Source organism: Archocentrus centrarchus, chromosome 17, assembly GCF_007364275.1.
Source record: "Archocentrus centrarchus isolate MPI-CPG fArcCen1 chromosome 17, fArcCen1, whole genome shotgun sequence".
Classification (NCBI taxonomy): Eukaryota; Metazoa; Chordata; class Actinopteri; order Cichliformes; family Cichlidae; genus Archocentrus; species Archocentrus centrarchus.
The window spans coordinates 23,585,186-23,612,863 of record NC_044362.1 but is presented as its reverse complement, the minus strand read 5'-3'; the positions used below and the strand labels follow the sequence as shown (position 1 = coordinate 23,612,863).

The 27,678-nt window shown below is 40.7% G+C and overlaps 2 protein-coding genes across 5 annotated transcripts; both read right to left on the bottom strand.

The window, feature by feature from the left end:
- Positions 1-255: 255 nt before the first annotated feature.
- On the bottom strand, positions 256-14,552 carry sec62 (SEC62 homolog, preprotein translocation factor). Of its 3 annotated transcripts, none has more exons than XM_030751634.1 (8): positions 14,435-14,552; positions 10,130-10,238; positions 7,486-7,591; positions 6,677-6,866; positions 6,178-6,273; positions 6,040-6,100; positions 5,824-5,943; positions 256-3,137 (listed from the first exon to the last, which is right to left on the bottom strand). In XM_030751634.1, the coding sequence occupies exons 1-8, from the start codon at positions 14,468-14,470 to the stop codon at positions 2,602-2,604; spliced, it is 1,254 nt and encodes a 417-aa protein (XP_030607494.1). In that variant the 5' UTR covers positions 14,471-14,552; the 3' UTR covers positions 256-2,601. The 3 variants fall into 3 exon arrangements, with proteins under 3 accessions (XP_030607494.1, XP_030607493.1, XP_030607492.1); XM_030751633.1 differs by lacking the exon at positions 14,435-14,552 and adding an exon at positions 14,260-14,352; XM_030751632.1 differs by lacking the exon at positions 14,435-14,552 and adding an exon at positions 14,182-14,291.
- A 4,410-nt stretch (positions 14,553-18,962) lies between these two features.
- On the bottom strand, positions 18,963-27,430 carry samd7 (sterile alpha motif domain containing 7). Of its 2 annotated transcripts, XM_030752508.1 has the most exons (10): positions 27,219-27,430; positions 27,079-27,114; positions 23,154-23,290; positions 22,717-22,840; positions 21,918-22,042; positions 21,730-21,811; positions 20,852-21,528; positions 20,646-20,761; positions 20,448-20,558; positions 18,963-19,673 (listed from the first exon to the last, which is right to left on the bottom strand). In XM_030752508.1, exons 3-10 carry the CDS (start codon positions 23,254-23,256, stop codon positions 19,437-19,439), a joined length of 1,575 nt encoding a protein of 524 aa, XP_030608368.1. In that variant the 5' UTR covers positions 23,257-23,290; positions 27,079-27,114; positions 27,219-27,430; the 3' UTR covers positions 18,963-19,436. The 2 variants fall into 2 exon arrangements, with proteins under 2 accessions (XP_030608368.1, XP_030608367.1); XM_030752507.1 differs by having other exon boundaries at positions 27,079-27,430.
- Positions 27,431-27,678: the final 248 nt, after the last annotated feature.

Sequence of the window (27,678 nt, the reverse complement as noted above, 5' to 3'; positions counted from 1 at the left end):
CTGTAAAAGACTTCATTTTTCAGTTGCCTTAAAAACGTTTCTGCCTGAGTTTAAATGTAAATCAGATTGGCTTCAACTATTTCACAAACTTAAAAATAAAGTTCTTTGTTTGAATCCAGTCTCTCCCATCAGGAAGCCAGTGTTTCATTTTTGGCACTCATGAGGATGCAACCATTTCGATTGGATTATCATTAAGGTTATCTTTTCTGGAATAATAAAAAAAACCAAACAAATATAACGATCACAGTGCTCGTGTGCTTTCTATATTTTTATTGCAATGATAAGATACAGATATATTTCCAGACATCCAATTTTTATTAAATTATACTCCAATATTGCAGGAGACAGTCTTGAGAATGATATCGATCCAAATGTGGACAACTAGGTGATCAAAAGACACTTTTTTTCTGACCATAGATAAAACATGGGTGTTTTACAGTTTTCACTTTCATATTTCCCCCAGAAATGTGTGATGAGAAGCAGCAGCATAGAGAGTAATACTACAATATACAACAGACGGATACTGTGCAACAGTCAGGAACAACTGGGAGAATTTTTTTTTTCTCTTTTGTGACATGTTTATGCCAATATTCAGAGTACAGCCACTGACACACTGGCAACTCAGGGGAAAAAAATGCACTCTGCCTTTTTGTGGGAAGAAAAAAGTAAAAATACTGAAAAACAAGATGACGTGGTGCTTAGAGAGCTAAATGGAAGCACAGCAAACAAAGCAACAAACCACAAAGTCTAGAGGAGAAACCAAAAGAGTTGCAGAGAAAGCTGTGTGGATTATTTTATGATTTTTCATCAGTGTGTGGGGAACTGGCAGGTCGCTGTTAGTGTTATGCAAACCACCTCAAGTTAATGACTGACTGTTTGTGGGAGAAATACAGGTGGCACCACACAACTAACCCACTGTGTTACACGCTCAACAGTATGGTGGCAAATGTTTTATTAAAAAAAAAAAAAAAAAAGACAAAAATGCTGAAATCTCAGACTCCCACTGTTATTACCTTTAAATAATGAGTATATTTTATGATCACATAAAAACAAAAACATACTCTGGGGAATAAAGTTACACCTCCTAAAGAAAAGCAGGACCAAACTGTTTCTTAGACCGTTGAGTAAATGCATATATCTATCAATAGAATCCATATATAAATGATACATTTCTATTTTATATTCTGAAATATAATCCTTGCTATGACTAAAAACAGCATCTAAGACATTTCTAGCCAGAAGATAATGTGAAGAACAGCTTGGACCTCTATTACTGGACCACAGCCGCCAGCTGGAGTCACAAAGAAACTCCCGCTAGTTTCACGTGGCGGCTTGTGCGAGACTAGACGGGACCAACGTGGATGACAGTCTAGTGCAAACGCCTTTAAACGGTTTCATTGAGACCAACAAATCTTTGTTTAGCTGCACACTAACAACATTGTGCTGTGCTTTTTCTCTGTGAAAGACTTGAGTTTGACACGGCAGTAACAAAATGTATGAATAGACTAAACGCACCCCTCTCGCTCAGCTCTCTGTGTTGAAGCATGCGTCGTCATGAGCTGTTTGGCACTAGAGATTTCTTGACTTATTTCTGATTCTGTTTGCAGATAAATGAGCCAACTCTACCCCTCCTTGCTTTAGTTGTACAGCGAATGCTGCAATTTTTTTTTTTTTAAATGTTAAAAAGAAAATTAAGTAGGCCAGCTTTGTCCCAGTTGTTCACACTTACTCTTAAAGATGAGTCCCACATTATTAAACATGAACTAGAAGTACTTCACACGGTGTGTACAGGATTGAACTATGATCGTAAGCTGTTACAAAACCCCCCCAAAAAACTGAAGATGGCAAGTACCTCAAGGAGCCGTATACTCTGCTGTCCAAAAGCTCGATCTAGCCACATTATAGTTGATTTCTGTTTATTTCCTTTGAGTAAACTACAGGTTTTGGTCCATCTGGTGAAGTTCAGGTTTCAAAGCCGACACGCTGGTCATTTTGCTGCCTGAGAAAGCTATCAGACTCGCTGCTCCTGGCTCACCAAAATACCACAAAATGTGAGAGAACAGTGGCTTCCTGTCTTTGTCCAGAACTACCGTGATTATACAGACAATACAGAGCTCAAAAACAGCACATCTTTTATTACCGGTCAATTTAACACCATCATTCTTCTGTATACTCTTACCTACTTTCTGGATTTGAACTCACATATGAAACAAATTAATCCAGTAATGGGATATAAATAAAAGACAATTGGTTGAACTGACACAAAGAAAAAGAAACAAAAAGAATGACGTCTGGTCTGATGGATTCCTCAGGCAAACGTGTCTGGTGGCAGTTTCACTTTCACATAAATAACATTTGGGTGGGAAGAATCGGATCCACCATAAGGCTTCTTTTTAAACAATTTTTCCCATTGTCGTAGCTGTTAACATTTCAGTGTTGTGTCTATCCTGGTACTGTTTAGTGGAAGATCTCAACAACAAGAGATGGAGCCTCTCCATGGCCTCGGCAGGCTCAGAGAGGCCGGACCAGTAGGTCCTGGGATCACAGCAGGGAGGGAGGGGAGGACAGAGAGAAGTAGAGAGTGATGGGACTGGAAGAAGATTATGTTTGAGCAGTCTGAGGTTTAGTCTCACTCCCAAACCCTTCTTTCCTCTCTTGTGTCTCTTCATCTTCCTCCTCCTCGTCCTCCTCCTCCGTGTGCTGCTCCAGCTCCTCCCTGGTGATCATCTCAAAGTCGTTTCCGTTGCTGTGCTGTGAGCCTTCTTCCTCTCGGCGGTCGCTGTCTGTGTCTGAGTGGCGTTCCTCTGTCCCTCCCCCCTCTGCTTCTTTACTCTCCTCCTGCCCCACCTCTTTGCTCTCCTCTTCTTCCTCCTCCTCTTCATCATAGCCGTCCTTCTTTTCGTTGTCCGACTTCTCGTCACTGTCCGACTTCTGGGCCTTGGTGGAGGTGCCGCCGTCCCTCTCGTCAGACTTGTCTGTGCCCTTCTTGTCACTGGTTCGTGGTCCTTTGTACTCGTGAGTGTAGAGCGGCCTGAACGAGTCGATGAAACCAACGTCTGCCGTCAGGTTGGGCAGGAACCAGAAGTGATGGCGCCCGCCAGTCACCAGCCAGATGATGAGGAAGAGGATGCAGCGGGCTGAAGAGACGGAAAACAACCAGTGAGATCAGTTTGAAACACATCAGACATCTCTTCGCTCGTTACTGGCATTCAAATGTATGTGAAAACCTCTGCTGCTGAATGGTTTCTCTCTCACACCTTTGTTTAATCTGGCATTTACTCACAGCTGCTATATAGTGCATTCCAAAAGCAAGTTACAGTACATGACTGTAATCACTCAAAATGTTTAATATCTAGCACTGCTTTCTTTGTGCAATACTGCCTCAAAGGAGCAAATGGCGGAACTAGTGTTTGAGCATCACTAAGTCTGGACTAATTATTCCTTTTTAATTTTTTTTGGCGGCTTTATTGGCAGTATAGAGAGACACAAAATGGGGGAAAGATACCGGGGAGGACACACGGGTAAATTGGCGACAAGCCAAGACTTGAGCTCACGCCACCCGCACCGCAAGGAGGCATATGCATGTGGTTGCCTGCTGCACCCCTGAGCCACCCGGGCGCCCCTAATTATTCCTTATTGACAGGCTGTTTTAAAAGCTCTCTGAAAAGCTGTCCAAAACACTGCAGCGAGAATGCTGACAGGGACGAGAAAGAGAGACCGTATTTTTCCCCACTTTAACTTCTTGTCATTGGCTCCCTGTTAAATCCAGAATTTTAAATCCTTCTCCTCACATACAATATCCTGAATGATCAGGCCCCATCAAAACTTAAAGCCCTCATGGTATCTTATTAATCTAATGGAGCTCTTGCAGGCTTAACCCTCTTAATTGGAGGGGAAGGCGAAATGTCAAAAAAGTAACTTAAAGGGCCAAATTGTATGTTATTTTTTACCTCAATTCTCAGACTGGAAGTAGCAGCGGGGCCGGAAGCGGCTCACGGGTTGGGAGTTTGCGCACCCCTGTTGTAGTGTCTTTACCTCACAGTATAGAGCACCTCGAGGTGACTGTTTTGGGTTGGTGCTATACTAATAAACTGGATTTATTTGAACTGAACCACTATGGTTAATGAAGAGAGTGTGAATGTGTTGTATGTCTCACAGTATTAGTTCTAAGAATATAAATAATTATAATAATTATATTATAATCATTATGCCCTATGACAGCTGGGGTAGGCTCCAGCCCCCCCGCGACCCTTAACAGGATGTGCGGAAGCGAATGGATGGATGGATGGGCATTATGCTTTTGTCATCCTAACTGCCAGTAGTGATGCTTTGTGCTGTGTCAGGTTGTTTGTCTGAAAGAATGTGTAACTGTCTCCACAGTCCTGACCTCGATGCAAGAACACAGTATTCTGGGAGAGAGCAAAAGGCCGGAAAAGACAATCATTTAGAGCATGCTTCTTTCTGTCTTATTCTGCTTGCTTCTCTTAGAAGTTATACAGTTAATTAGTCTGTGGCAATAAGTTACAGCGAAGGAGTGCACCTTAACCTTGACCCTGGTGTTTGATGCTAGGAAGTGAAGTCGGCGAGGCAGTGTTATCACTGTGAGAAGCTGCAGAGGCAGCCTCCTCCTTATCTTGTTTTGCTAAGTACACTGTTTGAAATGCACCTATAAAGGCGACTCAAAACACGGTCCCAACGAGCCTTTTACATGATGTCTCACTGAAATGTAAAGCTCCCGTTCATGTAAATATATCTTTCATTATCCTTTGTTCCAAGTGCTGTGTGTTTCCTGGACTTTGATCATTTTCATAACAGGATGCCTGGAGACCTCACAAAGTGTGTTGCCCCTTATTTATGTTTGGAGTTTGTGCAGTTTATTTTTGAATTGATCAATTTTTTTTTTTTTTTAGTTCTATAAGAGTTGTGTGGACAAATTGGGGGTGGGAGTTAAAGGACAGGTGTGTGGTTTTCTGTAGTAGGTAAGACAAGAAAATTTTCTTCATCTACTTTCTGCCGCACACTTTAGGGGTCACCACAGCAGATCATTTACCTCCATCTCACCGTATCTCTAGCACTCTCTGTCACACCAACTCTCTGCATGTCCTCCTTCACTGCATCTATGAACCTCGTCTGTGGTTTTCCTCTTGCCTAGCAGCTTCAACATCCTTTGTCCAATAGATCTACTATCCCTCCTCTGCACTTGTCCAAACCATCTCAGTCTTGTCTCTCTAACTTTGTCTCTAAACAGTGCACCCTGACCTGTCCCTCTGATAAACTAATTTCTAATCTTGTCCATTCTGGTCACTCCCAAAGAAAATCTGAGCATCTTCAGCTCTGCCAGGTGTCTTTTTTTCAGTGAAATCAAGGAACTGCACTGCTCAAAGGGAACAGTAAAATCACACACTGGATCTTGATGAATGAAATATTCAGGTTGAAAATCTTAACCTGCATAAATCGTGTAATGTGTTGAGAGAATTAAAGCACATAACAACAATCAGTGGAAACCAAAATCATCAACCCTTGTGGATGAGATTCAAAAACACATCAAAAAATCTAACTTAGTTCCCTTCATTTTTCTGAGCAGAATATTTTGTACATACAAAAGTGAAGCCCTGCAAAAAAGGTCTGTTAACCACTGAGAATTCCCTCTGACATACGACATGGTTTCTGACTCAGATACTTTCAGAACGCTACAGTTATTAAAATGAAACGAAGGCTTCAGCTGTGGAAATGCGTCTTATCCATGCAACTGGCACATATTTTTGATTTATGTTGCACATCATCCCTGCTGGAACCTACGACTTTATTACTGTGTGCACTTACCGACTGCTAGAAGCAGGATACTGGCCACAAAGCAGCCGGCTGCAACACTTAGATAATACACTCCAACACGCATTTCTGCTGGCCACAGCGGAAACAGCGTGGCTGCTATCACCGCAATAACTGAAAGACAATAACCAGGAAAATGAGTGTCAGATAACTCCCCGTTCATTTTTTCTCCAGCAGGACTCCATCAAGGATTTCCAGTCACCGACTCACCGAGAATGAGACCCATAGCGAATGTCTTGAAATGAACAGGATCGTAAATCCACACGTACACCTACAGGAGAGGGACACACATTGAGCGTTTCTCAAACACTTCCTGTGTAGGTTTAACAATCCTGCAAATGTACTCACCTCATTTCCATCTAGGAACAGCTGATCCTCATGAGGCTCCAGTTTAAATTTCTTCTTCACCTCTTTCTTCTTCTTGGGGGTTCCGGGACTGTCATCCTGTCCGGTCAAATCAAAATTTAAATAAAAAGTCTACATTTTAAAATCATCATATGTGGATGTTTACAAGTTAACTGAATGGTGGAGTTTAAATTTTGAGGGTAGGTTATTAACTTTCAGCTGAGTCATGGTTTTTCTCTTTGCTGACACAGACCAGGCACACGAGTGAACTTCTTTCCAGGATGTCTAAAGATTGGTCTCTGCATGCACTTTAACCTCACAGAGCAGAGTCAATATATCCACCCATTTACTGTCCAGGTTAGGACAATCTCATCAGCTGGGTCAAGGTAACTCAAAGCAAACATACAAGATTGGTTCCAGTTGGGAACAAGCAGCTGAAGGTAAACTGTTATTTTACGAGTGTATTAAGCACATTTCATTTTGTAATCAGATGGTCACATACACTTTTCTCTTTCTTAGTGTCAGTCGCCTCCAGTTCTTTCTTCTTCTCTTTCTCCTTCTTGCCTTTTTTCTCCTCCTCTTTGCTGCTGTCACTCTTAGGCTTGTCCTTTTCCTTCTCTTTCTTGGTGTCCTTCTCAGGCCTTTTCTTCATCACTTTGAGAGCTCGGTGGAAGAACTGCTTCTTTAGAAGCCTATAAATAAAGAAAGAGGAGATCAGAATACGACGGGCTGTAAATACCAATGTGACCGACTAACTGCCAAAACAAAAAGACTTAAACCGACAAGTCTGCAAGAGTTTATTGCTCTGCTATACTGGAACACAGTTTAGTTAATAATAAAGAGTTTATATAAGCAGAGGTGTAATCATGTGTAAATCAGTTATTCAGGATCTTTTTTTTTATTTTTTATAAATCATTCAAGTAACGTTGACAAAGGGTTATAGAAGTTTACGCTCCTCAAATGTGAATATTTGCTGGTGGTTTTAATTTTCTATAATATTAGAAACCAAATCAAGAAAATCATGTTAAATATTAAAGAAATGAATCATCAATGAAAACAGATACAGGAAATCTTTCCTAACTCATACCCAAATACTACTTAAACTCCTTAGTGCATTAGATTTAGATTTTTATTCACTGAGCTCTTCTTTACCTTACTGAGGTATTTTCATCTTGTTTAAAGTATCTTAAGGGTTAGCTGCAGCCCCACATTAGTAACCCTATTGCCAGTGTATGTGTTACTATCAAAAATACACTGTTTTGTGATTAAAATCTAGCTTGTGTGGTAGAGCATATAGTACAGGTCAACTACCTGTTGCAGTAATCCACCACTGATTCCCTGGTGGTGAACAGAGCCTCCTCTCCCTTCTTAGCTTTGGCCCACTTGGAGTCCAGCAGACAGTCCACAGCCTTGGAAGCTAAATGAGGCGACACACACATAAACATACAGCACTGAAATGATGTAACACTTTGTGGACTGTTCAGTGTATTAATAAACACAATATGAGACAGGACAGTAGGCACTGAACATCAATAACATACATCAATGACTTTCAGTTCAAGTACTTCATTACACTGATAGCTTAGCATAAATCAGTCCATGGATTTTTATTGTTAACACTCCAAAGCCTAATATGACAAACATCTTACTATAGTGTTTGTAGCGTATCTGTGCATATGCCCCACCTCCTCCTTAATGGGTGGGCCAATGTGAATGAAACTTTGAACAAATATCATCATAGATACAGCAATTAACATCTATATGATTTTTTTTAAAGATTATAAATCCTAATTCTTTGGATTTTGATATATGTTCAGTTTATCATCTCCCTGTTATGATAAGGTCTGTTAAGGTCTCCATTTGTTTCAACGTACATCACCTGTACGTAGACAACAAGCCATTCCTGTGTATCTGTAAAGTTCTTAAAACTTTAATTTTAAATGTTTTGTGAGTGTTTTGTATTATATAAATGAATTACTATGAAGGCAGCAGTTTGAGGTTAAATGATCAGCCTGCAGGTAAATTTAGATTGACAGCCAAGATGTGAATCCAGTAGGGTAGAGTGTGTTTTACAAGTGGGATCTTAAATTACTGACCAAAGAAATCAGCACATGTATCATGTCCCTTAAAATTACAGGTTACAGGTGTATGTGTTTGTGGTGATTATCACGGCTATACAGACATTACGTTATTCCAGGTAAACATCAAACCCCTGGTTGGGTTTTGTGTTTAAAACTGAACAGTTTCTCACTTTCTCTCTCTCACTCTGTGTGTGTATTATTGTTATAGAGCATTCTGTTCTTAAGTGTTTTTAAACCACCAAGTTTTTGTCATCTGACTATAACCAATGGTACAACAAAGATATTCAGAATAAGACAAATTGACCAAAATGAGTGAAGCGAAAAAGCACTGCAGGGCAGTTTTAGTAACTATAGAACTGCAGTGCCCACTTTTGGGACAGTAACTTCAGAGAAGCTGCATGTTTAGATTATAATTCTCTTTCCACTTTGTTATGTGGCACATTTTTATTATATAAATAAGGGATGCACCTTTCCATTGGTTCCTATTAACCATTTTTACACATATCAAACAGCTTGAATAAACTATGAAAACATTCAAAAGGGAATACAGAACCAAACAAATGTTATACCATGCAACAGTATTACGTATGCAGCTGATATCCATGCGCTCATGTCCCCTAATGAATGTAGACTTCAGATTATACATCTATACACACACACACGTAGTTACTTCTGTATTGCCCCCTATTAAATAAGCACATTTATGTTTGATCTTTTAACATTTCTTTATGCAGCTTTGATTCAGTATGCAAATGTGGGAAACTGTCATGCAAAGTGTGTCATTGGGTCAGCTTTTTGGCATAACAACAGGCATGAAAGCTGAGGTGCTCAGCTAATCTGGCTCTCAGTCGCGACTATTTTTTTCCCTGCGTTTTGCATAATGAAGCAAGAATGGATAAAGAAACATCAAGAGAACATACATAAATTAATAGACATGGGGAAATAAATGGAGAGAAACAGAAAAAAACACATTCTACTTCCTGTGTCTGTACGACACATTTAGCACTTATGGCAGGTGGACAGTACTGGATTAATTAAGTGCAGCATTAAACTGCATAGAATCCTAATGTCTGCCAACTCCTGTTCTGGCTGCAGAGTCTAACAACCTTCCTGGTGACCCTGCACCTTTTGGCCTATTGGAAAATAAGAGGACATTTAGCAATAAGAGTGGCTTCTGTATCAACAAACAAAATGGCACCAACATGAGGTCATGGGTATGCTGGACCCTATCCCAGCTGCTGTACACCCTGGACAGATCACCAGTCTGTTGCAGAGTTAACACAGAGAGACAGACTTATGGGCAATTTAGAGTCACCAGTTAACCTAATCTCACTAACTGCATGTCTTTGGACTGTGAGAGGAAACTGGAGCACCCGGAGAGAACCCAAGCAGACATGAGGAGAACATGCAAACTCCACACAGAAAGTCCCCGGCCAGATGGTGGATTCGAAACCACAAACCTTCCCCCACCATGCCAACATGCTGCCCCAGGCCAAGTTGTTATTTTAAACATCTCTGTTGGCCTCTGGAGCTACTGTGGCCTACAGCAAAGGAAAAAACAGATAAGGTCAAGAGATAACAGATCAGCAGTCACTGCCCACAACTACGGTTGGTAAGTCAACAGCACTTCCCAAAACTGACAAAATAGTTCACCGGTGCTACAAAACAAATAAAATATAAACACTATGTGGGACTGCCAGGTCTGCAAGTGAAACTGCAGCAGAAACATTTGAAGAATTTCACGGCTCTCTATCAATGTGACAGACAAATAGTGCTACATCCAACATGGCACTGATTTTTATTTACTGTGAATGAGACTCTGCTCCATCTGTGTGTTCAACAGCAGAGGACAGACAATTCAGATGAACACTAACCAATGAAGTAGTCGACTCGATGGCCCATCATGTTCGTCGACTTGGTGGGGCAGTTAAACCGAAGGTACTTGGCCACCGCCTTCTCCTCCTTGGTGGGCTCGCTCACCTCCTGCAGGAGCAGAGAAACAAACATGTCACGTGCAGTCTTCCCATCTGGTAAAATGAGACTTCATTGTATTCTGGCACAGAACTACAGGCAAGCAATCAAGAGGAAAACTTTCAGCTACATTTGTGGTTAGATAACTAATTGAATGTCAGACATAATTCTAACTTATTGTACAAATTCCATGGAATTCAGTGAGGACTGGATACACTGATATCAAACTAATCAGCTCAGTCTCCTAACTCGCCCACTGTCAGCCAGAAGAAGAAATGCATTCATACATCACAAAACCTCCAAACTTAATTACCAGCTAACAGGAAAAATGTTATAACAAGCAACATCTCTAAAACTTAATTTAGCATCTGCCAGCTTTTGCGGGGTTGTCCAAAGGAGGGTCAGCTTAGTTTCACAGGTGGTGGAGTCAGTGTCCCTCATTGTTACAGAAATTTTGCATAATTTTAAGCTGACTTTAGGATTGTAATTAAATAGAGAGATGTTACTTTTTCATGTAGTGAAAGTAGTGTAGTGTAGGCAACTGGCACAAATTTGTAGATGTCTTAAATGTTACAAAGTGATATTTATCAGGACTTACACTAACCCTGTCCATCAGAATGCTCGACCAGGTCAAACACCACCTCTGGTGCTAACATCGTTGTGTGCTCTGTTTTACACTCACACACCAGTAAACAGCGTGCTTGGCATGAAGCTGCACTAAAAGTTTGATTCTTTGTGATCACATCTGAGAGGTAACCAAAAACAAGGCAGACGATCTCTTCACTTCTAGAGCTTCTGTGTGCTTTGTAGTACGAGTTTCATAAATTGTAGACAATCTGTCAGTGCATCCAGACTTTCCTCCAAATCATCCTTCACTCACACAACATCTGCACGGTCTGCCAATCTGCCACCAGCACTGAAAAACATGCCAGTGAAATTCAGCTCTGCTTCACCCAGTCCGGTTTGCTCCGGCCCGCAATATGAGGGAAAAAAAAGCCATCAAACGAGCCTTTGTTTGGAGAAGCAGGTATCCATCACACACAGCTCAGTTATCCGAGACTGCTACACAGAAAGCCCCGATGCCCCCGTCTATATGATGTACCTGGCTTGATCACTGGAGGATTAGCTGCTCTGTGCTCACCATGTAAACTGAACAGTTCTCCGTATGTAAAGACTAGCTGATAGTGTGCCACAACAAGAACACAACAGAGCTGTAAAGCTGTAAAACTGTAAAGTCAAGAGCAAAACAGACCATATGCTACCACTTTCTGTGTGTGTTTTTTCAAAATCCCATCTAAGTAAGTCACTTTGTTACCACATCATATGAACAACTTTTTTGGCTGCAGGTTTTCCATAAGGGTCACATTTGTCCAGACTTCTTTTAAATTTTAAATTGTTTTAAATTGACAAAATAAGTTTTAAATTGATAGCACTTCTGGACATCTTATGATTTCAAGGAAAATCAGCCAAATGTGTCTTTTACAGGCCCCACTGTGTTTTTGGTCATCCAACCTGCCTGTTCCTTTGTGCTTCTGCAGAAAATCTGAAGGGGACTGCTGAATTTCCTTTGGCAGGTCAAAACCACTACAGTATACTGAAGTCTTGGCTTCAGGACATTTTAACTGGTGAAGGCTCTAAACTAAAGAACAGGCTGCCAGGACCATAAATGAGATAAGAGGATGTGCTATAATAGAGCTGTGGGCCTCAACTGAAAAACATGGAGTGCAATCACATAGGGTGGATCTGTAGGAGACTGTAAACTGATTCCTACTGTCACTGATGTAAATAATCTAAATATTAAACAGATTTCAAATAAAATGCGGTACAATCCATTTTCACATACAGGTCGCAGGGGCAGCTGTCTAACCAGAGGTAGCCACACTCCTCTCTCCAGCTCTAGCCACCCAAGATGTAATCTCTCCAGCATGTCCTGGATCTGCCCCAAGGTCTCCTCCTGGCTAGGCATACCATAAACACCTCACATAGGAGGTAGCCAGGGGCATCCTAGTAAGCTGCCCGAACCACCTCAACTGGCTCTTATTGATGTGGAGGAGCAGCTCTATTCTAAGGCCCTCTCATATGACTGAGCTCATCACCATATCTCGAAGGCTGAGCCCAGACACTTTTTGGAGGACGCTCTTTTTTTTGTTGCTTTTATCCACAATGTCATTCTTTCAGTCACAAGCCAAAACTCAAGCTATAGGTGGGAGTGTGAATGAACTAAATCAACAGCTTGGCTTGCTCACACAGCTCTCTCAGACCACATTACTGCAGACGCTGCACCAATCCATCTGTCAATCACCTGCTCTTTCCTTCCCTCACTGGCAAACAAGACCCAGAGGGATCTGAGCTTCAAAAATGTTAATTATCATGCGGGAATTATGTCAGATTTGAAACTCAACTTTTGGTAGTTGAATTTAATATTTCCTCCCAAAACTAGAATTCTACAATTACAGCTCACTGAGGGAAAACAGGCCATTACTTTTGCAGAGTCCAAGTTCTATGCTGACAGTCAGTGAAGCAGCAACTTCTCTAACAGACTGATTCAGCACTGCTGCCATAAGGACAGAGAAGAAATCTTTCATAACTAATACAATAACTCTTTACATTGCAACACATCTGTCCAGCAGATCTGCACTCTCATTTTAACTCAACCTGCACTCTTACACTTGTTATGTCATCTAATATTTTTTAACCATATTTGGTTAGCCACTTGAAATTCTGCATTGCTTTGTTGATTTTGAAATAACTTACTTGGTACATATACACATTATCCTATATGACACAAACTTAGCAATTTTATGCAAACAGGAAATAATGCAATACTTGCAGGACTGGATGTCATTCAATCTGAAGTGTAAAAATGCCACTGCCAACTGCACACAACAAAGAAAACAAAACGTTTTCATCAGTTCCAGCTGTGAGCCTACTCACTGTTTCCTTTGTGAAATAAACTGATGGACAATAGCATAAATCAAAATCAGTGTCATTTGTTTTTAAATCTTAACCAAGAATCAAAACCAAAAAGTTGCATTTTTTGGAATGCACTGTATTTTGTCTCACATCCTTTGTAATTGCACACAACCCCAAACCAGAATTAATTGAAACTGGGAAAAAGCTTGTTTTTCTTATTTTTTTTAAATTATTTATTTTCTTAATTAAAACTATGACCACAGAATCATAACTAATCAAAAACAAACCAAACCAGAGATTATGCACATCTGGAGTTCATGTACCTCTCTCCAGCTTAGATAAGAGCCTCATCATGTTCTTTCTCGATGATTATGTGTTTTCCTTTCTGCCCATTCTCTAGTTTCCTGTTGAGAAACTGTTACTGACCCCACCAACCTGCCAAGCGCTTATTATTATCTTCTGTTAGTCAGTGCAAATCTTTTCCCTCTGTGCTCGCCTCTCATCCTGACCGGTCGAGGCAGACGCCTGTCCACACTGAGCAAGATGTTGCTTGCTTTTCAAAGGATTGTTTTACCTACTCATTGCCTTAAAGTGTTGCTCTAAAAGGGGTGCCGTCTGCTCTTCAATATGTAAACTGCAGTGAAATAGCTCGTTTTATGATTTTGAGTTATATAAATAAAGCGGAATTGAGCAGGCTTTGGTTTAGGACACGAAAAACAAAGTACCAACAATGAACTCAGACGTATTTAAGTGATGCAGACGTGACCTGTAACCTCTCTATACTGTTGCTCCTAGAACCAGCTTAACTTGCAGCCTGCTGGACAGTGAGTTGTGTGCAGATGCGCCGCATTGACTCATTAATTAAGTTCCCACACGTTATGTAAACACGCTTGGTTAAAGCTGACGCAGCTTAGCTTGCCAACGTTTGCAGCCACTTCAATCCAAGATAAAATGAAAACCGACCGCAGGGCTCTCTAAGTAGACAGTACAGCAACCTCATCATGATGTCTAGACAAACACGTGATCGCAACTGGTAACTCACATAATAACCAGCTCGGAAACGTCGCGTTGAAATCCAAATACCAACATTTGTTGTCGCTAGCCTGCTAACGTTAGCTACCGTTACCATCCTCTGGCTTCTTCTGTCGCCTGCTCGCGGCATCCCGCGCGGACGCTGGCGTTAACAAAGATCCGGCAGGGGCTCGTAAACCGGCGCCTGCTTTCACCCGTGGCCCTCCAAATTGCAGGGACCGTATTTTTGTTTTTCTGTTTGTCACGAATTAAAAAGATGTTACCTGGATCCGCTTCTTGTGCCTCCTGCGCTCCGCCATGATCCTCCAAATCAGCTCATCCGTGCTCGAGGCTGCGCACGCGCATGGAGAACGTAGTATCGCGAGACTAGCCTAACATTCGTTTCCCACTGATGAAACTACTGAAATGAAACTACTTATTTTAATATTTTAATAGTATACATTTTATATAACAATATTATATATGTATTATATTATATTATATAGAATGATTTTGTTTTTTATTAAGAATTTGGATTCAAACAATACACACACACAACTAGAAAGGCACTCAGCAGAGCAAATACCTCCCTCACTCCAAACTGTCTATACTACACTGCAGTAGGTACTACCCAATATTGCAATACTCTATCATAAATTACTAGAGCACAAAGACTAGAAATTAATTTTATTGGCTTCTAAAAACTGTAATATGTGATTTTACATTTTTATTTTAAAAATCACATCCACATGAACAGATAATGGCAAATATAGTCTGGATATATTTTATATTCCCTAATGGCATCCTCAAAATACAAAAAACAAAAACACTTGCTGAGATATGAATTGTGTATGTGTATGTGATTTTTGTGTAGGGTTTGTAGTATTTTAATTTACAATAGAAAAAGACAATGAATTATCAGTAATTGCTTATATATGAAACAGCATTGCAATATGAAAAATTAACCAAGATATTAATCTTAAAATACTGGCAGGTATGACATAGGGATTTTTAAAATGTTTGAAATTTTTTGGCGACCTCGACCTTTGACCTTGAAAATGAAATCATATCTTCTCGGAGCTCTAAGGAATATTTCCACAAAGTTTCATGAATTTTTGGTTCAAAACTTTTCAAGATAGTTCAAATATATGAATACTGTCACTAGCTCACAATGGTAAACAGTCCTTTAAAGAATTCCTGGAACCAGATGAAAAAATGTAATCAATTATTCCTTGTGCCACTCCCAACAACTCCAGAAATTTTCATTGAAATCTGCTTAGAATTTTCCGAGTTATCCTGCTACCAGACAGACAAATATGACCAAAAACATAACCTCTCCACCTATTGGTGGGTGAGATAATAATAATACAGTATATACAATTGCAGCAGGACCAAATAGTAGCTTTTTCCAGTGCAGCACTGCTGTGAAGGGCATTATTTTGGGGACAACAACTTAAATAATCTTGGTTGTATGCAAACACTGAATGTTCTGTTTGGCTTAATATATCTGCCACACAGGCTGTCCTTCCTTGGAACAACATAATTAGCTATCTCCATGAAATATAATTTCCAATATCTGCACCTGCTTTCATTAGGCCTATTGATTAGTCTGCCACTTGAAAGAAGGATAGCAGCAAGAGTGAAGGCTTTCAAGATGGTAGTAAGGCCTGCTATGGTTTGGAGACAATGGTGCTGATAAAAAGACAGGAGGCTGAACTGGAGGTAGAGGTGAAAATGCTAAGCTTTTCATAGGGAGCATATGAGTACATCAGACGGACAGCTCAGGTTGAGCAGTTTGGAGACAAAATTAGAGAGCCGAGGCTGAGATGGTTTGGACATGTGCAGAGGAAGGACAGTGGAGATATTGGACAAAGGATGTTGAAGATGGAGCTGCCAGGCAGGAGGAAACGAGGAAGACCTCAGAGGAGGTTCATGGATGTAGTGAAGGAGGACATGCAGAGGGTAGGTATGACAGTTGAGGATGCTAGGGATTGAGATGGAGGCAGATGAGCCCGTGTGGTGACTTATTAAGAGTGCAGCCAAAAGAAGAAAAAGTTTAATTTGCCACTTGAAACTGAATAATGTGAATAGCAATGTTAATGTAAGAGAATTATGAAAAGTACAGTGCCTCAAACACTCTTGCCAGCTGAAGCTTTTTTCAAAGTGTTTTTGTTTCCAGTCTTAAAGTAGAAAGTAGAACATAGAACGTATTTAGGTTTTTATGCTTGAAAATAATTTTTTAAAACTTTCTGTAATTTTCCTTGACTGTTGTAACACTTGAGACAGTAGTAGATGGAGTTACATAATTGTGTAATATTTTGCTAATATCATCGAGATCATGGTACTCTAAAGGGATTGAGTTGAAGGCAGTTGGCCTTCTTATAGGATCCTGAAGACATTTAACTTCTCATTCAAAAGACTTCTTCAGTTCTTAAACCTGAGGGGGAGTCTCAGGTATTTAATCTCTAGTGGGGTTGTGTCAGGACATGTTTGTGAATTGTTGCCCCAACATACCCAGTGACTCACAGGAGTCTTTAAGGTTACAGGAGTTGAGGTGTAAATAATAGCTAAAATACCTGGAAAGATCTCAGGAGTCCATTATAGTTGGCTAATAGTTGGCGTCATTGGCCACCACCTCTGTTCAACACAGGTTGGTAGGACATGCAGTTATGGTCAAAAGTTTACATACACTCACCATGGGAATGAATGTCATGGTAATTTTGGGCTTTTAATGACTTGAAAAAAACAAGAATTGGATGCACACATTTGAATTTATTTTGGAACATATACATACACTCACTTAAATCTTTTAATAAGTGGTGCTAAAGGTCCTATAATGTCTTTTAACTTGACAAGGCCAAGGCCTATTAACTTCTCTTGAGTGATGATTGAGCACAACTGGTAGTTTCTCTTTGCCAGCATAAGAAGGATTTGTTTGACAGCACTCATGGATTGACCAACATTCAGAACAATGGGAAAACCCAAGGAACTCAGTAAAGATCTAAGAAGGAGAACTGTAGATTTACACGAGTTGGGAAGATCTCTTGGAGCCATTTCTAAACAACTGCATATTCCAAGATTATCAATTCAAAAATTGTACTTAGGTACAAATTTTTTGGCTCTGTGACAGCTTTGCCAGAGGTCTGCGAGAAGACCCAAACTGTCACCCTCAGACAGTCACCCCCCCGCTCCAAAATGAACACCTTAAGCTTGACTGAAATATGCAGCTGCCCACATGGAAAAGCCAAATGCCTTCCAGAGAAAGGTTTTATGGTTAGATGAGACAAAGTTTAAGCTATTTGGTCACAATGACAAGAAATATGTTTGGAGGTGTAAAGGTGAGACTGTCAAACCTAAGAACACTGTACCAATTCTCAAGCATGGTGGTGGATGCATCATGCTCTGGGCACCTGCTTTGAATGTTATCAGTCCATTAAATGCATGTTATCAACAGTTATCAGACCCATAGTTAAGGGCCAGAAGGGGCCGTCTCCACCTCCTAGCCGGTCAAAAAGGTTGTTATCATCGTTCTAATCGAGGAACACTGTTGTGGTATGACGTGGACTGGAGTGGATGTCTGGAGTGGATCTGGATTCATCGTAGTCCCTCCCAGCAGCCAGCTACCACTCTAATTCAGCCAGTTGGAATGTTATCAGTCCTTAAATGCACTTTATTAACAGTTATCAGTCCCATAAGTGTAGTTCAGACTGACCCTCCTGCACCTGGTAGCCATCTCAGTAAGTCGTTATCACTAATTAGAGTGGAATCCAGATCCACTCCAGTCCACGTCACACCAGAACAGTGATCCTGGATTAGAACAATGATAACAACCTTTTTGCCGGCTAGGAGGTGGCCCCTCCTGGCCCTTAACTATGGGTCTGATAATTGTTGATAACGTACATTTACTGGACTGATAACATTCAAATCGGTTGCTCTGGGGCTGGTTTGCTGCCAGTGGTACTGGTACATTGCACAGAGTGGATGGAATAATGAAGAAGCAGGACTATCTCCAAATTCTTCAACTTCACCTCAGATTAACAGCTAGATAGTTGAAACTTTGACACAATTGGGTGTTCCAACACACATCAAAATTGGTTTTGGAATGGATAAAGCAGGCTATCATTAAGCTTCTGGAATGGCCTTCCCAACCCTTCCTCAACCCTTTGAAAAATTTGTGGACTACACTTAAAAGTCGGGTCCATGCCAGGAAACCAACCAATTTAAATGAGCTCCACTAATTCTGGCAAGAAGAGTGGTCAAATATCCAGCCAGAATTATGCCAGAAACTTGATGATAGCCACCATAAACATCTGGTCAAGGTGTAACTTTTAACCATTTAACCAAATATTATTGTGAGTGTATGTATATATCTGAGCCTACATGGGCAATTTTGATCTTGTGTGGATTACAGAAAATCCAAAATGAATTCAAATTTTTTTTTTTAGTCATTAAATATGCATGCTGTACAATCATTCCACCCTGGAAAAAAGACAGTTCAAAGACTGATATAGATATATATATATGTCTTTGAATATATATATTCATATATATATATATATATATATATTGTATGAATGTAAACACTGTAAAAACCACAACTGTAGATGGCTACTAGAGGTCAGATGCCTGGGAATCCTCAGCTTTTAGAAACCTTTCAGATGAGGTGACACATCTTCAAGAACCTATAAGAAATACACATGATTCAGCTCAAGCACTTTAGACCATCCAGAGAATAAGTGATTGTTGATTTTATTCTTCATTGATCCTGACTTATTTATTTCATGTCATGGCAAGAAGATGCAGGTTCCTGTGTAAAAAACAAACAAACCTTTATTTACAGTCAAACAAATGCAAAAAAGTATCAAGCATCAAAAAACAGAATATTTAAATAACTCATTACTTTGTTTATAAAATATTTCCAAAGAATGATTACTAGGGTCAGTATGTCAGCCTATGCGAGCATTTTATCTGCTTACAAGAATAATTCAGGAAGCTACAATCAGACAAGGAAAGAAAATTGATGCAGGACCTTATTAGTGTCTCATATCCTAAAAGCCACATCATTTTCACTTCACTGCTGTTGCTTTTGTTAAATGTAGAAAATATTCAGCAGAAGCCTTGGCACAGCATGGATCTTTGAAACAGTAAAAAAAAAACAAAAAAAAATCATTTTCAGTCTAATACATCACAGTGTAAACAAATCCACCACAGTGGCAGCAGCAGTTCATCAGAGAGTGCTGGTACAGCCTGTTTTGGTTGGCATTTGTCTGTCAGTCACTATCACGGTCAGGCTGTCTCACTGCTAGCAGATGGAGGTGAATTGTTTTCTGCCTCGTGGAGGTGCTCAGTGGATTTTAGAACATCGGGGTCTCTTGGACTTGCCACCATCTCCTCGCTGTTGCAGTTAATAGGGGAGCCGATCTCTGACGAGCGTTCCCCAGGCTTCTCAGGGGTGGCCTGCAGTGCTGCAGTGGAGAGCGGTAGGTTCATCATGTATAACATGCTACCCAGGCGTCTGGACACCTGTAGAAGAAGAAGAAGAGGGAAGGACAGCACAGATGTTAATTGAAAGGTTAATTGAATTAATAAGATACACTCAATTAATAAATCTTTTTACTCCAGCAGACATTTTAACCCCAAAACCAGGAAAGTATTAATGTGTGCTGCACTCCACTTTAAGGGGTGTTTGGCACCCCTTAAAGTGAAATGGAAATGGAACCAGCAGTGAGCAGCAGACCAGCCAAAGTAGAATCTCTACAAAGTGAAACGCAGCCACCATTAAGAAACTGTGCTTTCCTCACTGTCTAGTCAAAAAAATTTTCCTGAAAAAGCCCTGCATATGCACACCTGCTTATTAATGCAAATATGTAACCAGCCAATCAGATGCTCAGATATTTGAAGAGCGCTTATCAGGTCTGTACTGTATATACAACACTTGATTGTATACAGGCTGAAAGACTTAGCAAGGAGATTTATAAAACCATTTCAAAGGGCCTCTCCTCAGTTCCCAAAATGCTTGCACAGTGTTGCTAATTGAAAAGTTCATGAACAAAACAGTAAATATGCATCATTCCCAACTTTCTGCAGAAGTGTTGCTGGGCTCAAATGATAATAAAAACAAGGGTTTAGATGCTTTTAATGCATAATTTAGATTTTATACAGCCTCCTTTGTTTAAATAAAGGGTTATCCAAAAACCCTTTTATTCAAGATTTATCTTCCTACTTCAGATATTCCTTTAAAGTTCTGCATTTGGTGGCTCGGGAATGTATTTCCAGTCAGAACATGTGTTTCTGTACCTGTGAGCGGATTTTAAGTGCCGGCCCCAGCTTCAGTCCCAGTGTGTCCAGTAGATGCTCCTCTGAGAGAAGGGGCAGTGTCTCTCCGTCAATCATGTGGTCCTTGAAAGTCTGTTAAAAATAATCTTGCATTAAGAAACTAAAGCCACAACAGAACAAATTCAGAGGCGACAGCTACCAAAACTTGGAGTTTCTAACCTGAGCGTATTCTGAACATGTGGGAATACTGTTAATAAAGTTGTAAACATCATTCACTGTCCACTTCCTGATGTCTTCAGGCACCTCCTCACCATTCAGAAAGAGATTTGGTGGACCTTAAAAGTCAAAGAACGTGTGTACGTTAAATAATTGGCAACAGAGCATTTCACAGTTTTCAACATTAGTATTTATATTTTTAAACTCACCAGGTGGAAGGAAACCATTTCCAGGGCCTGGGAACATGTAAGGCATCCCTGTTAGAGCTCCACCAGTAGATGGATACATGAACTTCTCCTGGAAAGCTGAACACTGGCTGGATATGTCTTTATCATTTGTACCATTGTTGGCCACATCAGAACTCCCCTCTTGACTGTTCACACAGGCTTTCCTCAGGCCTGGCTCCCCCTCTTTGTAGTTCTTTCTGCTTCCTGTGGCCAGTTCAGGGTCTATTTTGGCCTGATGATGTGTCTTACTGGTGGCACACTCCTCTCCCATGTCCCCCTTAGGCTCCAGCTCTTTCTCCTCCCCTGATGTGGCCCCTGGGCTCTGCTCTACACTTTTATCTTCCGTTTGGCCCTTTACGTTGGACACATGGCTCTCCATGCTCTTGTGAGCAGTTGGCCTCCTACCGGCTCTGCGCCCCCGCTCTCTGTGCAGTGTGCTTATTGTTGGGTAAGGGTTGGCAGACATAAGTATACTGTTGGAGTGAAGTTCATCCAGGGTGGGTCGGTGGACAAAGACATCATGGCCGTCTGGCATGCGCTGACGACCTCTGAACACCATGGGGCTGGAAGGGTATGACATGGGATTCTCAATTCCCATCAGGCCTTTCTGGTGTGCATTCTCCAGCTCCTTCTGATGCAGGATGGCATTCATTTCCATTCTAAAAAGAAGTGCATACAAATATTTTAGACATATTTGTGCAGCAGTGATGATGGAACCACAATATGAACCGTTGATGCAGCACAGATAGGAATCAAGTCTCAGGCTTGTTCAGTAAAAGCTGTGATGCAAAGCAGTGTGTGGGCGGTATAATTTTTGTGAGATGATGATGGTGATGATGATGACATTCTGCACGCAATACCTGGCTATATTTTGCTTGTGAATGAGCTCCTGTCGCCGGGCAACTGTTTCCATGGGCTCTGAGGGTAAGAAGCCATATCCAGCTGAGAAACAGAAGGAAATGGACAGGCTGTTAATGCTAATCATCGCGCACTAAAATGACACAGGCTGTCTGAGGATTCTTTCGGCCATTATTCCTGTGGTGCTCACCAGGTGCAGGGAAAGCTCTTCCAGGCAGGACATTGGCATGAGGAGGCAGAGGTGGACCAAGGTGAGGGCCCATGTGCATCTGCCTGGCTTCAGAGGGGACCATCTCAGTAGGGGGAACCAACTCCCTGAGGAGAGGAAAAAGAAGGAAGATAACTAATTAACTGGAAAAAATATTCACAGACAGATATTTATGGAGGACCAAAATGCCCCCCCCAAATTTTATGTTTAAGTTTTGTGTATTACCCTAACTATTTACTTTCCCTTTTTAGGTTCCTTTTTAAAATTAATTTATTTGCATTTATATATTAATTTATGTTTTTGTATTTATTCCCCTTTCCTCTTTATTTCTGTATTTTGTCTTACATTTCTTTATGCATTTCTGTAATTGACAGTTAAATGCCTCAAGTCTCAAGGGATCTCCAGATTGGAGGGACACATTTCTGCTGTGAGCCTGGCATTGCTTAACTATACACTTTGAATGACAGCCTGTCCCATTTGCATGTAGCAAAGCTGATTACTAATTACAGGGGTGGGGTGGGGTGGGGTGGGGAGATAACATGGAAATAAACACATAAATGTATGTATACATAATCATTTTGTTAATTTTGAACCTCCGTAGATAAACCAGCTGTTTTCTGAAGTATATTTTGACCTTAAAAAATATTTTAATTGCACCAAAATGACAGAAATGTACAGCACATTTTCCACACTGGTGCCTCTTGCAGCATTGTCTTCCACTGTGGCTGCCCTTTTCCAGAGAACTATTGTTGTGAGGTTAAGAGAGAGTTCAGGTACAGACCTTTCCATGAAACGAGGTTCGAACTGTGCGGGGACCCCCTGTAACCTCTGCTGCCCCTGGGCAAGGATCTGCGGTGCCATGGCCATCTGGTTCCTCATTATCAGCTCCTGCCTCTGCCTTAGCTCTGCAAGAAAAGAAAAAACACCACAGGTCACCAGGAGGCCATTTTAGCTGCCTCACCTGGAACATGCACTGACTGTTAAAGCTGGAGCCTGCAGGTACTGATGAGCAATCCACCAACATGCAAGCATGACATGAAGAAAGACCATCAGGTTGGTTTAACTTGTTGCAACCTCCACATTTTTGACCAAATCCAAAATCCATTTAGTCTATAAATAAAACCTGAAAAGCTATGAACCCAAATAACATTCTCTAGGACTCATGTAATTGTTTATGTTGTTACGCTACTCATCCTCCTCTTTGCTTTCCCTCCTCACCTCCGGCAGACATCCCATTGACGAGTCGATACCAGTGCTTCTCATCCAAAGACCCCTGCTCCCCCAGCGCTGTCATCTTCCTCAGCTGCTCCCGTGGGGTCATGACACGCTCACGACCTTTGACCTCCACCCGAATGCTGTTAACAAAGAGAATCAGATGAAGGATTTTTATAAACTAGAAAACAGGACAACTTATTTTGGCAAAGTGAGCCTGTGATGAAGCATCACAGGCTCAATCATAGATAATCTCTTACAGTAGCTGAAACTGAACCAACTACAAGCCCTTCAGTGCTGGGTAGAGTTCTGTAATTTCTTCATGTTACCACTAGAGTGCAGCAGTTATCTATGTCACTTTGATTACTGAATCTTTGTAAATTCTACCTGAACTCTGTTATTTCATTGGACGATCACAAAGATGCAACAAACATAGCTTCATTCCGAGGTTCATGATTTCAGCAGCATGTCAATATTAGTAAATCTTTTACATTTCTTTCTAATTGATAACATGTCTTCTCTGAGAATGGCCTTTCTAACCACATACACACACACACACACACACACACACACACACACACACACACACACACACACACACACACACACACACACACACACACACACACAGCTAAGTATAACTCTTACCTGACCTTTTCCACAACCCTGGTGTTAAGTATTAATCTCAAACCTACCTTAATGCTAATACCTTCCCGTAATGCAAACCAATCCTGGACCCGTAAATCCAAATCCTAACCCCAACCCCATATGAAAGCCAGAACAAACAACTGGACGATTTTCTTCATCTTTTCTATCCTTGCAAGTACAGTTGGTCCTCATGTATAGTGACAGAGGCTCACTCACATGTACACTCACCCCAGATACCCACATTGTTCTTGGCTAAGCCAGCAGCTTGTGCAGATAAGTGCAATCGACTTAGAGACCTCCAATTAGCCTTCCACACTTCAGAAATCCCATTACAAAATATGATACTGTAAACGACAGTAATCCAGTGCTGCTAATCCAGGGCCAGCATGCAATATGCATCTGGAGACATCAATACGGATGCTCACCACACAGAACCACCTCTTCATATGATATTAAGTGATATTACTGACTGCCTGTCAGTACAGGGACATGTGTAAGCTGTGCACATGTACTTGGACATGTTATTTTCACCGTCCCATCCTCCCCCAGACAAATGCTGCCATAAGATTTGCCCCAAGGCCTTGTGCATTATCCACAGTCTCTCAAGTTCCCTGTGAAGCCCATCTAATCTGAGGACTGTAATCCCCCTGTTAGTCCTGCAACAGTCTGCTACCTACATCTGCTGACCTGCCTGCAGTCTGCCCTACTGGCCCATCCAACCCCCATCCCCACCTTCCCAGGCCCCTGCTACCCTCAGGATCCTATTAGGTAAGTCCTGGCTATACAGCACTTTAAAGGGATGTATTGGAGGTAATCCGCACGTTTAGAGTTTTACCCTCAGCAAACCTTGCCTGTAAGCATCCCGGACAATACACCCTAAGTGCTAAGCCTATTAGTCTCCATTAGCTCCCAGGATGTCCCAAAAACACCTTGAGGATAAATCTGGGGATGCAATCGGTTTATGTGGAGCTATGCAGTGCGAACACATGCCCCCTTCACCTCCTTCTCTGCCAATGTCACCACAGCGATCAGCAAATGAGAGGAAATGCAGTTCAACATTTATGTCTGTGTAATTCACAAATGGGCACTAAGGTCTGAGCCTCAGGCCTCACCTGAAGTATGATCATCTTTACATATTACCCATGATTTACACTTTCATTAGCAATGAAGTAAACAGCAGAACCTACTTCAAGACTGAGTGTGGGTAAACAGCTCACATAGTTTACAGTCAAAATACCAACAAACTAATATATGTTTGATCCCTATGACCCTCAAAAGAAACTGTGTATGTGTGCATTAAAGCAGTAGACATATTTATATTAGACCTATTTCAAAGCAGCCATTTTAATATTAAATGTTTGGTGAACACAGGTGCTACTGATCACATTGTACCTAAATAGATCAGAACAGGTTTACTGTCATTGGTAACACCTGTGTTTACTGATGATTTCATGTTAAAATAGCTGTTGTGACTAAGGTCTGTTTTACACACACAAAATATTCAAATAGTGTGATGAAGAACTAAAAGACTTTAAAACTGTGCATCTTTTTTTTAAATTATGAAAATATAGTTATTCTAAACATCAGCATCATTATCAGCCCAAAGTGTATCCTTCCAACAACAACAGACATTGTGAGGAGTTTGCCTCAGTGGCAACATTTAAGTCAATGTATTATTTTAACTCAATATCACAAGTGACAAATGTCTGCGCGCACAGCACATGGTACCCCGTCTCCTTCAGTTTAACAGAGGTGAATTTACACAAAGCATCATGAACTCAAAATGCACGTTATGTACCTAAATCTACCTACAGTGTGTGACGTTTTCTGTGGATAGCACATTTTTAATTGAGGATCAGTTTGTGCAAGGACTGTATATAATTTCCTGCTGTGCATTTGCAGACTTGGAAATATTTTCTTTATGCATCAGACTTACTTTTCTTTTCTTTTCTTTTCTTTTCTTTTCTTTTCTTTTCTTTTCTTTTCTTTTCTTTTCTTTCTTTTTTTTGGAACTGATGACTAAATAAATCTGTTACGATTCTCAGCAGAGCAGCACAAAGTGGTTTTAAAAAGTCAGCCCAATATTTATGAAATCGATGCTCTTGCTCTTTAGCTTTAATGTAATTGTGATGCATAAGAGGCAAAAACTGGAGTGTCTGTGAACTTGAGCCATTTAGAGGAATCCTTCATAAGGCCTGTTGGAAACATATAACACTCTGATCAGGTTAAGTCTCTTGAGTGAAGTTGTAGCTGGAGAGCGAGCATACTGCTATAGCCCAGCTTCGAAACTGACTTCTTTTGAAGTGAGACTTGTAAAGTGGCCATGATATCTTGCAAGTGAAACTTTAGTCAAAGGTGAGCTACTGAAACTCTTGTCATATTTCCTTTGACAAGTGGAGGCCACACTGCAGCTGCCAAATCTGGGGATTGGACTCCTTGGATTTGCTGTTGCCTGGTTAATCTCATTACAAGCATGAATTAAAGAGAAAAATTGCTGACAACTTAGATGGAGCCCTGAGGAGGTCATATCAGACAAGACAGAAGTATTGTCTAGCCCTCCCTAATCCCCTCACAAAACACACATGAGCTAAAGCCATGCAAATACTGTCAGTTGCATGAAGCAGATTAGATTTCGTGACAATAAGCACAGAGTTGCAGGTAGGACTGATTTAAGAACTGCTTGCAGTCATAAACTCATGTGACAAAGAGTTGATTGAAAGGAAGAATATTAATTTGTATGTATGAACATGAAAAATATGCAAGAATCCAATGCAAAAATGATTTTTTTTATTCTAATTCAGTAAGTGCTATTTGCAGAATCTGGGCTAATTATCATGTTAATTATATGGATTTCAAGGTTGTCTTTGCACTGGGCTGTATATTAATCACTTACTGAGGTATTAGCAATTGTTTTAATATATACATTAATATATTATACATGATAAGATTCATCATACAAAAGTTTTGCACTTTCAGAATTTTTTTGTGGGTTCCATAGATTTTAAGTTTGCTTCTACAATTTTCATAATCATGTAATAGTAACGTCATTTATATAGCACCTTTACAGAGTGCTTTGACAGATAAGCCAAAGCAGAACGGCAAATTCAAACTAAAAGCTGGACTTTCTACAAAACAGGATGAAATTAATGAAAAGACAGGACAAATTATAACACTGTTGAGTTTGTGACATTTAAAGAAATAAAATAGTTGCACGGAAAAGGACGGAGAAAAAAAAAAAAAACAGAGAGTAAAATATCCAGAGAGGATGTTTTCATTCACCTACCTTCCAGTTCACACAGCTGAGCAGAGACTGAGGATGCTGATGTCCCAGTTCCAGAAAAAATAAAAAAGACAATAAATTAAAATCAAGCTAAAAATGTTAAAAAAAAAAAAAAAAACCTTTGGAGAGCTCACAGAACTTACTCTTTCCCTCTTTCACTTCCAACTAAATGGCCTCCTAGGACTTCCGGCCAACTGAGTTCAGTCTGCTGCCAGCTAACTGCCTTAAATAAAAAAGACTTGTTAAATACTGATTCATTTCATCTCCATTAGCTGGCCTTATCTCCTGTGGTAAGCCCTCCCTGTCCTGACATCACTATGATCTCCCATCCAACCGCTTGCTGCACCTTGCAACTGATGTGTAATTACTGAAGCAGCACTGGTCCTAAGCATGGAGTGCTAAACCTCTTTCAACGTTCACCTCACTAATCCCTTGTTAGCACTTTAGGCCATAGTTAAGACACCTAAATGCTTAGCTTCCTTTTCCAGTAGTTAAATGACCAACCCCTCCTTAGCTGCTCTGTGGCCACCTGCAGGGAAAATGCATGGTGCAGATTGTAGACTTTAAAAAATCCTACAGATCAGTCCTGTTTTTGTTGTTTGT